Source organism: Aulostomus chinensis, chromosome 19 (genome assembly GCF_037954235.1).
Source record: "Aulostomus chinensis isolate RoL2024-O1b breed Wild chromosome 19, RoL_Achi_v1.0, whole genome shotgun sequence".
In the NCBI taxonomy this organism is placed as follows: Eukaryota; Metazoa; Chordata; class Actinopteri; order Syngnathiformes; family Aulostomidae; genus Aulostomus; species Aulostomus chinensis.
The window spans coordinates 26,029,326-26,042,056 of record NC_141338.1 but is presented as its reverse complement, the minus strand read 5'-3'; the positions used below and the strand labels follow the sequence as shown (position 1 = coordinate 26,042,056).

The window sequence follows — 12,731 nt, the reverse complement described above, 5'->3', positions numbered from 1 at the left end:
ACCGATGCCTGTGTTGGATCCAGAAGATGATGTTCTCTCTCTGGCAGCTTCAGCCTCTCATTTCCAAGACAATGATGAGGACAGGGCCTCTCATGCCTCGGACCCTGGCTCCCTGTCTTCGGCTCAGAGCTCTCTGAGTGAGGCAGGGGACAGCTCCATGCAGGCCATGGCGCGTACGGCCTTGGAGCGACTGCATCTGGATATATCGCAGCAGGCTGAAGCAGTATCTGGTAGCACCTTCTTCAGGGCGTAGACGGGCCCCTACCGCTTTTGCTGTTCCCCCCCTCACAGGAATATTTGAGGGAGTTACATGCCCTTTCAGCCATGCATGATGCTGCAAGAGCTGGCCTGGACCGCATGTCTGCTATTGAGCCTGCTGTCACATCCCTCATTGTGTCTCCTGATGAGGCACTGTGGGTGGCAATCAGGTGCCCTCAACCTCATTGTCGGATCACGGACGATCTTCTTATGAAGGCTTATAATGCTAAAGCCAGCACGCGCTGGCTGTTTGTGCTGGACGTGCGAGCAGTGCATTTAGCTCTCAGGCACTGAGAGGAATAGCACGTGCTTGTGCAGTCAGACAACAACTCCATGTCAACCATCAGGGTGGCACCAAGTCTGCACAGCTGCTGCAAGTGTCCCAGGACCTCCTGACATGGGCAGCCCCCCGTCCGAGCAGCCTGCAGGTGATGTATGTACCAGGAGAACAGAGTCAGCTTGCACACCTCCTCTCCTGCCAGAAGCCACCACTGGTGGAGTGGCGTCTTCACCCAGATATGGTGCACACAATCTGGGACCTCTTCTACTCACTGTCCCCTCTGGTTCACTCTCATGGATCCGACCAGCTCTCTGGATCTGGATGTGCTGCTCACCCTTGGCCAGAGGGTTTGCTGTATGCTTTTCCGCAACTCCCTCTGATTCGGTCAGTACTTCAAAGGGTACTTCAGGAGGGTACCAGGATGCTGCTGGTGGCCCCTTCTGGCCAGCACAGAACGTGGTTTCCTCTGCTTCAAAGGCTCTGTTGCGGCACGCCATGGCACCTCCCCAGCCAGAAAGACCTTCTGTCTCAACTGAGAGGGGAAATCTGGCATCCCAATACTCAGCACCTGCAATTGTGGGTCTGGTGCCGGGAGGTCCCAAGCCACTGCTGAGTGGGTGTACTGATCAAGTCAGGCAGACTATCTTGAATGCCAGAGCGCCATCCACCCGGTTGCAGTATGGCAACAGGTGGAAGATGTTCTCAGCAAGGTGCGCAAGCCATGGTGAGGATCCAGTGCATTGCTCTGTGCCCATTATTCTTGAGTTTCTACAGTCCCTCTTGGAGGGGGGCCGGTCTGCCTCTATGCTAAAGGTATATGTAGCGGCAATATCTTGTCAACACAGCAGGGTTGATAATGGCACAGTGGGAAGTAATAGTCCGGGGTCAATCTTCGTGAGGGGGGCTTGTAGGCTATGCCCCCCAAGAGTCCCACGAGCTCCAGCATAGGACCTGCCTGTGGTGCAGGACGATTTGTGCCCATCCCCCCTTTGAACCCTTGGAGCAGGCAGAGCTCAAGCAGGTGTCATGTAAGACTGCTTTTCTGTGAGCAATTATCGTGGCGAAGCGTATTAGCAAGTCACATGCTCTGTCAGTTAGTGCCTCGGGCCTGAGAAGGAATTCGGATGGCTCAGGGGTCACGCTGTGGCCGAATGCAGCTTTTCTCCAGAAGGTGCTGTCTGGCTCACATCTCAACCTGCCTGTGAGGCTTGCACAGTTTGACCCTCCGCCAGGAGTGGGAGGGGACAGACCTGAATTGTTGTGCCCTTTGCGGGCTCTGTCAGTATGTTGCAGCTACCACTAGCATCCGGCGATCAGACCAGCTCTTTCTGTGCCATGGTGGCCCTAACATTGGTTGCGCTCTCTCAAAACAGCGGCTCTCCCACTGGATCGTGGATATTATACGACATGTGTATGAGGTGAATAACCGCCCCCCCCTGCCATCTGATGTGAGCTGCCATTCCACCAGGAGTGTTTCAACTTCATGGGCTGCCCTGAGATGAGTGCCCCTGGGGGCTATATCTGCCGCTGCTCCATGGGCATCGCCTACCACTTTTACAAGGTTCTACAGGGTGAATGTAACGATTTCCCATCCTCTGGGTGTGATCCTCCTACCGGGGTCCTCTGAGTCTGTTCAGTAAGGTATGTCCTTGGGATTCCTTGTGACTCTGCTGGTATTGGTCATTCAGTGCTTTAAGCACTGTCCTCTGGTGGTCAGCAAAGATGAAATAGAATGAGAGTTACGAATGTAACTACAGTTCTATGAATCCCGAAAGACGGCAAGCGTGTTCTGTCACTCAGAATCCTTGTGTTGCTGCGAGAAGACTCTGTAGGCACAGAAGCCCTGATGACACCGAAGATATTGCCTCTCCAAGTCATCTGGGGATCACAGATGACATTGTTGGTGTACATACATGGACTACGCATGCGCAAATGGAATATTCAGTGCTTTAAGAATCGCCCTCTGGTGGTCATTCAGGATTCATAGAACCGCAGTTACATTCGTAACTCTCATTTTCACTGTGGCAGCACAACATTTTGCCTTTGCTAAACTGCCATTGAAATAAAAATGTTAATTTTCTCATTTTCTAAAAACTGAACTTTTCTAATGCTGACCCTTTGTTTGACAGTTCAAAAGTCATATAGTGGGGGGGGGGGGGGGGACTAATTTCAGATTTAAAATTTCTGCCATTACTGCTTTTGGTTGGTGCAAAATGCATTCTAGGACAGCTGACAAACCACTGTGTGAACACCCCAAAGTATCAGCTCTGAGATGAAAATGCTTTCAGACGCACTTGGGTCACACCTGCAGAGTCAGGTGAACAGAAATGTAATGTTCTCCAGTCAGGGTGCGTAACTCTGCACAGGTTCTGGTAGTTGGTTCCAATTGCTTTTGTACTCCTCAGAGGACCAGGATAACACTTCGGATGCTGTGGTGCAATCTCTCTCTCTGTCTATGTCTGTCTCTGTCTGTCTCACCTTCACCAAAACCTTGACCAGGTCCATCTTGTTGAGCAGTAAACAGACGACTATGTAGCGAGCGTAGTACCGAAGCTTCTTCACTACTAATTCTGGCCTGAGAGAAGACAAGAGAGGAACATGGTGGAAGGTCAAGCAGATCAACATCAGAGCACATTTGAAGTTCACACTATCTGCAGTTGATAACAATGGACTGATTTTTTTAACTGTCTGAAGAATAATGCATGTTTGTGTTTTCACCAACTGTGAAGACAAAGAAGCTTCAATTGAACTTTGAATTCATTGTATTTTACAATGAATCTGCAGTAGACATATGAAGTAAACCTGCAGGTAAAAATGTGTCATCCTGGATGGATGAATCAGCAGTCCTCAGGTGATCAAGCGCCTGCCACCAGGTGACACTTAAAGCTGCACTAATTCACATTTTAAAAATCCCCTCATCTATTTTGTACCGCTTATCCATTAAGGTGGGGGGTGGGGCCTATCCCCGCTGGCATTGGTTGAGAGGCAGGGTTCACCCTGGACGGGTCACCAGTCCATCACAGGGCCATCAGGAGCAATTAGGGGTTCGGTATCTTGTTCAAGGACACTTGGATATGATCACCTAGGGAAGTGGGGATCGAACCAGCGATCCTTCGGTTGCTAGACAGGCACACAACCTCTGAGCATTGCTGGCCACATTTTATATCATGTTACTAATATACAGGACATATAACAATAGGAACCCTCATCAACGACTCTGCAGGTCCTCTTAGCTCTATGGAGCCTTTCTCATCTCATTGTTTTAGTTTGCTGACCCTCCTAGGAGGAGCAGGAAGAAGAGGAGGAGGAGGAACAGGAGTCTTTGCAGTACCACCAAACAGAATACTTAGCAGGTGAGCAGAGCCACATCTGGCACCTCCCCTGAGGGTAAAAACAGAGCTGAGAGGGGTAAAAGTCGGTCAGCTGCATGCCAGTGGGTCACCTGGCCATGTCAAGAAACCATCAATTGCTGATATTTTAAGAATGTGATAAAATATCAAAGATACATCAGATTTTTTAAGTGCTTGCAAGTGGCCTTAAGATTCAACTGACGCAACTTTCTTGTGAACTATTTTCTATATTAGATCTTAGATAAGAAAAGCTGAAGAGGCGAGTTTATTATAGAGCCCCACTCATACCCAGAGGAATTCATAGCACTGGTCAAAGTTAAAAACAGAACATTTGCATTTACAGACAGCAGAAAGACATTCAGATTAAAATATCAAAGAACATTTAACATCATGTTAAAAGAGAACATGGATATTAATTTACAGAATATATGTTGTTTCTCAGGTTTATCTCTCGCACGCTTCTTTGAATCCTGTCTCACGTGGTTTCTTATCTTGTTCCTTCTGAGGTTAGTATTCCTGTGAGTACTTGTATTACCCTGTCGTACCACCCACAGTTCTTGACAGACTACTAAATCTACTCATCAGTGGGTTTCTGCTAAACCTCGGTCAAAACCCTGAACCAGACTAGCTCTGAGGCTTTTCACTTGGAAGTCCAACATCTCTTTAACTGTTCTTGAACCCAACAGAGTCTCAGTTTGACATAATCACCTAACACACAGAAAATATGTTGGTTCTCAGGAACAAACTGCTTTCCCCCACAAACCCTCCACCGCCAATTAATTTAGCTTTAACCTAAATGCCTTTGAAACTGATTCAAATAAAGTAGCTATGTCTTGAACGTGCATCTAACAATATAAAGAACACAGAATCTAGAACACAAACTCACCTGTCCTCTTTGTTGACCTGAAAGTAGTAGGACCGCTGACGGATGGCTGAGTAGAATGAAAAGGCCTCATTCAGGTAACTTGTTTCTGAGGTACGAAGGCTGACATTAAAGAGAGGAGAAGACTTGAAGAAGATAAAGATTCATGTCGAAGATATTCATGGTACAATTACTGTGATACAAGTATACATGCAAGTATCTCTGACGGTGTCGTACCATCCTTAACACCAGTACCAGCGACCCAAACACAAGTGTGATCTGGCTGAATGACCATGAACCATGAAACCATTAATTCTATCAGAAGTATATGAGCCTCCAATATGAAACTAGGCGTCAAGCAGGAAAATGTACACGTATGCACTGCACACCAGCAGTATTTACTGTAGTACGGGTGGGGTCTGTTTGGAACCATTCATGTGAGCACCAGCTGATGCTGATTAGCACGACGATCCTTGACAGGCTGTGGTGTAAATGATGAATATCTTCACATGAGGTGTTTTTGTTTTATTTATGTTCATTTTTTGATCAAATAAGTCAAACAATGTTGCAGTCGTGACCGGAGTTGTGTCTTAGAGTGTGGCAACACTGGCATCTGAGCTCATGTGAGGAAGGTCCAACGTACTGAGTGAGGAGGAGTGAATGATGGATTCAGGACACGATGGTTCTCTTCCTGAGCGCTCAGTACTTTTGGAAAGTAGAACCAAGGCACAGGAGCAACCATAGTTTCAAGGAACATGACAAAGGTTTGGGAAATACACATCATTTTAGAGCAAGACAAGTAAATACACCTACTTTTCTCCTTCCTAGCAGAATTACAGTCAGGGACTGACTGGCTGATCGCCTCGCCAATTTAATCAGCGTCAGCAAAAAAAAGGCATTGAATCTGGCTTGGATATACTGAGACCAGAAGAGGGCGCTCAGAATCCTCTCTCACTCAGTCAGCAACACCTCTCTGTAACACACCCTCACACACGTGGCCCACACGGTGGGAACGGAGAGATTCTAGCGGTCTCCATGGTACGCTTATAGCTAGGAGTTCATTTTTAGGCTGAAAAATGACTCCATGATTTTCCTGTTTATGTTCTCCAACCCATTTAATTATGAGTCGAGCCGTCCTTCGTTGTGTCTGCCATGCTTATCTGTGTGTTGTTAGTAAGGTAAAGGTTACTAAGGTAAACGTAGCTTAACGTTAGCAGGCTAACAGCTACTTTAGCCCGAGTCAGAGGGGCGATGTCAATCGTCACTCTTATTGATGGTAATTTCACTTCGCCCACTGAGACCAGCCTAGCTAGCACACTGGATGTTTCCTACTTGTTTTTTTAAAAATCAGACAGCGGGACGCTGAGAGTTTCTTGGGCACTCAATAGCACTTTTACTGGTCATCTCTTGACTGTGTGAGACCATGATACACTGAAACTAAATATTGCAAAATGATATGTCTTGATGAGTGAGCAAAGTAGCTGAAGATGTTTCTTGTTGGCCAACTGCTCATATGTTCTGTTTTCAATTCCTATCTTTGTCATCAGTGTTTGACACATTTGAGGGATCAATAACATTTATTGTTTTATGTGCATGTATGTTGTTCTGGAAAATTTGAAATTTATTTGATATCAGCTGATTCATCAGTTACCAGAATTTTTTGACTCCCTCGATTGGTACTGACCCTAAGGAATCTACATCAGTCGGGCCTCAGTTACAGAGCTCCTGGCTGTTAGCGTAGCTGCATTGAGAACGATGTCTCAGTCAAATACACTATAATCTAAAATGGTCTTTGTCTGCATTAATGGAACAAGTTGTGCTTAACATTGACTGTGAAAAACTTGATGACGAGATGTTATTTTAGATCCATGGCCTGAACTAATTTCCAGGGAGGGCATTTATTTTGTTACTTCAGTTAATAAAATTTGTTGATGTCAAGTAGAGCGACTGCTGCTACTAATCAGGCTCGACTTTGTAAGTGGAAGAGGAGGACGACAGCTGGACAAACCATGACCCTGATCCCGATGATGAGGAAGGGCACGGTTTGGAGTTTGAGAGAGCCAGATGGGACGCGAGGCTGGGACCGTCCAATTCATTGCTGGTATCTCTGATATAAGCAAAACCATCGCTCTACTGGTACAGAAAAGACCATTTTGGTAAAAAAAAAAAAGCATTGACATTTGAGATGGAATGCTCCTGCACCCCACCGCTATCGTTGATTGCGCCTAAGCTAGCTAGCAGTGAACCATCTGGTGGGAGTCTGGAGCTGAACCAGAGTGCAGGGGTTCACTCGCAAATGTGGGGTACGTCCCAAAAATTGGTGTGTTCCTTTGAGGTTATTACACCTGTTAGCAATCAAGCTACATGTGTTCACAATCATTTACAAATAAGTATAATTACGAATGCAAAATAATCCCCATCAAGTCAAATTCAGGAAAGATCGCCACAGACACCAGGGGTTGATCGCATGCTTCCTTTATCGACAGCTAACGTGCTTGACACGAGTGTCTTTTATCACCTCCACCAAGAAGGTCAGCTCACTTGTGCGGTTGGTTTTTCTGTCTTTTAACAGGATCACTTTAAATCAGGTGTTCTACGTGAGAATTCAGGATATTTTTAGCCTTTGTCTTGTCAATTGTGAAACTGAAAAGCTTAATTTGACAATTTGCAGGTCAGGGTTTGGGGCTCTTCATTAGCATGTATATTTGGATTGGGTGTCTGACCCACGCGTCACTAAAAGTGACCCAGTTGACAACTGCAACTGGAAATTAAATACAGGCGAAAGTAAGTAGACACATCTCAGGTTTAGTGGGAAATGGGAGCTGCCTGTGAATATCAACCGTCAACGCGGGGCATGACATCACAGGCACTGTGTCATGCTACGGCGGAAGACTGCCGATGCCTATGATGGCCACGTGGTTACACACCAGATGTGCTTGGGGTTGGGAGGTTCTTCTAGCACAGTTGAAAAGCACTGATCTTTGTAACCAGTGCAGCGACATCTAAGCTGGTGTCAATCGACATTCTGACCACAGACATTGTAGCGGAGACATCATGTGACTTACTAGTAGTGGTAGTAAAGCTGTCCAATTTTGGATGCGACCTCCCCGATCTGCCATCTCTTCAAGCCATAGCGGCTGTCCAGGACCTGCCTGCCGGTGAACCAGAAGTTAAGGTTGTGAGAGCCCAACTGATGCTGGATTCATGAGCAGCAGAATGTACATCTAGTAAATAGGAACTGTACAGTATAGCACAATTAGTCCGAATGCAAAAGGCCTAATTTAGAGTGTTAATACTGTGCTAGTAATTTCAACACATGAAACTGTTTTATAGTAGTAAATATACTGACCAACACCAGCTGGTCGCTACATTTACCACTGAGGAGCAGAAGCAAACACTAAGCCTGAGATTAGAGATGAAATAACCTGTGTTGCTGTTGAAATTTCCACAACTTGGTGTAGACGTCAAAAGTCCTCCCAAAGTAGGACTGCCACTGCTTGTGTCCATACTGAGGAAGGTCTCTGCAGCAGGGAGGAGAAGACAACATCACGCTCCTTCAGGAGGGGAGCCAATCAGAGAACAATTAAGGCAACATCTGTGGTTCCTTCTCCTGTAACAAAGTGCATTTCTGAGTGTGCAAAGAAGTCGTGAACTTTGAGCTGTTTCTAACTAAGTATGAGCTCATATTTCCTCTGGATGCAAGATTTTTTCTTTCCATCCTTTAAATATAATCCACTCCCATCCGCAGGCTTCATCATTGTTACTCTGCTAGTCTTCAGTTTTCATGTTCTGGGCCCCACAAGCTGACCGGCAGGACCTTTATACCTCCAGACGTCATCAGACACCTTCTACAAGCATCCAAACACAGGGAACCTGACAGAGCATCATCGATCCAATCCACGTAACTATCAATGAATAATTAAACATTTCATTTTCATTTACATTTAATTTTTAAGGCTTTTTTGTTAATTGTCTATTCTTTTTAACATTTTCTTTCTTTATTAATTCACTAATTTATTAGCTAATCCCCTTCCCCAGGAAAATAACATGAGGAAAAAGAATCAGAAGATGAGCAGAAAAAAACCTTTGTTTCCTTGGCGGCAGAAAACACTTTTGAAGTGAGGACCTCATCTTTTGTTCTTGAAATGACTCCCATTTGAAGCCAGTTCAGAGGTTTGTAAATGACCTTTGACTGCTGCACTGAGAAGCTCATCTGACAACTTCTCTTGTCTGCACTGACAGCATGCAGGCAGCGGGTAAACACAAGACGCTCAGTGAGTCATAAATACTTGTGCAGCTTCAATACTTACGTAGTAGCATTTACCTGCTCTACTACGCTGTAATAACATCCCTCTTTCTAAAACAAGCTCCTTCAATTGAAACCAAAGAGGAAGTAGAGGAGGATGAAGAAGACTTTGTGGTCACGAGTTCCTTCCATACATTGAAAAATGTTCTCCACATTCAACCTCCTCCAGCAGCCTGAGCTGCTTGTGGACCAACTCCAGATCTTTCTTTCTGCCAGTGTCTCGGTCAGGAGACCCTCCAGGAGGAACAGCCTGGGGGAGAATTTGAGTATTTCTGACCACTGACCACCTTACAGCTCCCCTGGGTTCTTCCTAGGCTGGGAGATGTTCCAGTGCTGAACTGGAATGTGCTCGAGCATGAGAACCGTCTCGTGTTACAAGACCTGATACAGGAAAACGGATTCTTCTCATTTCACTTCATTCTCATCTGTACAGTCTTCGAGTTCTGCTTTCTCTGGTTTCTTACGCCAGTGCAGAACATGCGTACAGTTGCTTTGTCACAGATGCACCTGAAGAGGAAAACGTGTCCCATTTGTATGATTTCAACTGTGGAAGGACAGAAGAATGCAGGTTTCTCACTGAAGGCCTCAAGAAAACAGACCAAATCAAGTCTGGGAGCCTGACCAGTTTAGCATTTGCTGCTGCATCTATCAGTGGAGCTCAGAAGCTGCTGTGCGCGATTCTCCGTCGGCGTTGACTCTCTTGGCTCGCACCGGATGACACGTTCACCAACTCAGCAGGAAACCTGCTGCTACTCCAGAAGGTCAGCCTGCTTGCACTCCTCTCTCTCTCTCTCTCTCTGAGCGTTCTGCATGAGGACCAAAACCTTTCAAAGCAATTCAAGGCCCATCACATTCACCTCATTTTACTGAATCAGAATCAGTATTAGTATCAGTATTTGTTCTCTCATTAATATTTCCTCCAGTCACTCTGGGGTTCTCACCTGCTAAAAAAAACACAGTTGTCTCTTGTCAACTTAAACGGTTTCATATTTTTGTCTTTTTACGAAGATCTAAAACTTTATTAGCTTCAGCGCTGAATCCTTTCTCCTGCCTTGGGTGCAGGCAAACCCAGTGGCTGCTGCCCAGCACCCTCCTGGCCGCCTGGCTGCACTCCCCCTTTGTAATTAGAGCTTCCTGAAGGAGGCGTGACGCTGAGCCACGTCACAGGATGTTGTCATCAAATCGGGCCAAGTTACAAAAGGCATCTGACCTCACACTAAGAGGCAAGAGCTTCTCCTGCTCTGTCATTCTTTTCCATTAAACAACTCCATGACTTCTTCTCCAGGTTTTTAATGTTATGAATCCTGATGCTTGACAAGAAAATGCAGCCAGTAAGAAGCGAGCGTGTCAGTTCTGACCTCAGCCCATTGAAGAGTTGCTTGGACTTGTCCAGGAGATAGCAGAAGTCCGTGACGGTCTTCCTTTCACCAAGCGGAATATCATCCTCGTTGTCAGCGCCAGTCATGACAGTGGCCCTTCACACCTGAAACAACAACAATAATAACGTGCCGCTGGCTTTACAGATCAGGATTCCTCTCAAACAAAATCACAGCAACCAGATCAACGCAGGCATCATCAGCAGACGCTGTCAGACACAAAGTGCTACCAGAGTTCCATGTGGACGAGGGGCTGTCATCAGGAGAACTTCCAAAGCCAGGCTGAATGGGGATATTTCATCAAAGTCCCTTTGTTGACTCAATCTCACTTAAAAGTGTGGCAAAAATAACCCTCTGGACTAAAGTCAAGCTGTGAGCTCGATGACAGAAGTCCTGCTGTTCCTCAGCTGAGGTGAGGATGCGCGATGTGGGGAACCTGGAAAGACTTGTGTCCAGATGTGTTCTCCCCCATGTCGGTGACACTAATGCACACTTGAAAAACTGTGGGAATTCAGGTTTGCTTGTTTTTAAAGATCTTTGTTTGTAACGCTTGTGAGGCTACAACATGTAGCAGTGATTTAGCAACCAAAGGGGGACCTGGAATCACTTGAGGGTCACCATGAAACCTGCAGCCGAGTGCAGTGAACGGAATCATCTCAAAGGGCACAGCTGAGACATCCTGCATGTCTGAGTGGTGGCCCACTTCCACATGAGCAGGAATAAGAAACTTAGGAGGAAACGCGTCACGTGATCACCGTTTTTAGGTTGACCTGGGCTGTCCCAGATTTCACTTTCATGGAGGCTGAGACGATAACGATGACGTGCAATCAGGTCAGAGCAGACGAGTCAGGTCACGCCGTTCAACCCCGTCAGGCGCTTCTGTTGTAGAAATGGATGACGGGTGCGCGCGCGCGCGTGCGTGCGTGGCAGCAAGACCATCTCGAGTAAATTCAACTCTTTTGCTCAAAGTCCCGGTAAAACGATGTCCCTACAAATACGCACCAACACTGGTGAGGAGTGGGGAAGTGCGGCGGCTGCAGCCGGAGTGCTGGACTGGGAGCTCTGGTCTCAGCCCAACTCCCACTGACAGCCACGCACATCCCCTCAGGGGCCACCAGCGCTCCGCAGCCCCGATCACGGGCTCGGTCCGGGCAGGACACCTTTCTACGACCGTCGCAGCACAATAAACATCATGAAAGCAAACAATAAAGAGCAGCAACTTCGCTAATCTGCCCAAGTTGCAGAGCCCGGCTGAAGCGGGGTCCTTCTGGCTCGTTCGTACCTTGGCAGCCGGCGAACGTTGAAGATCAGCAGTCTCACATCGATGCTCCTCAGAAACCAGCACCGACGCCACGTCCAGCGCTGTGGGGGAAGCGCACCTCCTCTTGCATCTCACTGGCACCGGACCGACGGGGCTTCCAGCGGCGGCCACTGGCCCGCTCTCAGCCGGGTCTTTCTGCACCAGCGGCGTCCACTGGCCCGCTCTCAGCCGCGTCTTTCTGCACCAGCGGCGGCCACTGGGCGGCCGGCTGCCGGGCTGCTCTGGGTCTTCCAGCGACGGAGGTGCCACTGCCGGCCGGGGGTCGAGGTGTACAACCGTGTTAATGCAATCTGCAAGCTAGGTGTCCTGTGACAGGCAGCGGCAGGAGCGAGCGGGGTAAGGACAGCTGCTGGGTCCGGTCCACTACAACGGGCTAGCGACTTCCGGGTCATCATTTTCAACATAAAAGCCTCCGACCAACTAACACCACAAATACAGGTTAATGGAGGTAAAACATATATAAATATGTGGTTGGGAAAGGGCGTTGATTGTGGAAGTTAAATAATGCGATAAACTTAGTTTTTATGTGACTACGTTCCCTTTTGTTTTAGTACGGTGGTACTGTAAAATACCAGATCCCGGCAACCACGACGTTTTGCTCTGCAGCCGACACACAAGTACAGCTCCCACACCTCTCTGCGACGCTGCCACCTGCTGGCCAAGCCAACTATTACACTCTTAACGTCACTACCCCGCTCATGTTCAAATTCAATGTTTTGGGGTTCTTTTTTCTTATGTCTGTCATTCCATCCTGGCAATGACAAACATCCAAGCAGAAAAAAACAGATTTCTGAGAGGAAGTTCCGGTGTGGTAGATTGCTGCATGATGTCATTGATGTTGACAACAAAAAAATCCAAACAGACCGAGGCTTAAGTGACAATGTTCCATGCAGTGCTGTAACACATGTACCCTCATTGAGTCGGTGTATCCACTCAAACATGAACCCTGCAAGCTGGGGAGCAGAACCACAAGTCAGT

The 12,731-nt window shown here is 47.2% G+C and overlaps 1 protein-coding gene across 1 annotated transcript in view; it reads right to left on the bottom strand.

Moving 5' to 3' along the window:
* The window catches only part of scai (suppressor of cancer cell invasion), a 28,082-nt gene extending 15,954 nt beyond the window's left edge, over positions 1-12,128 (bottom strand). Inside the window, exons 1-6 of the mRNA XM_086187519.1 lie at positions 11,715-12,128; positions 10,415-10,539; positions 8,176-8,271; positions 7,816-7,902; positions 4,775-4,873; positions 3,017-3,113 (exon numbers count right to left, since the gene is read on the bottom strand). Coding sequence (XP_086043645.1) covers positions 3,017-3,113; positions 4,775-4,873; positions 7,816-7,902; positions 8,176-8,271; positions 10,415-10,521 — 486 coding nt within the window. The 5' untranslated portion in view covers positions 10,522-10,539; positions 11,715-12,128. The remainder of the gene's footprint in view (positions 1-3,016; positions 3,114-4,774; positions 4,874-7,815; positions 7,903-8,175; positions 8,272-10,414; positions 10,540-11,714) is intronic.
* Positions 12,129-12,731: the final 603 nt, after the last annotated feature.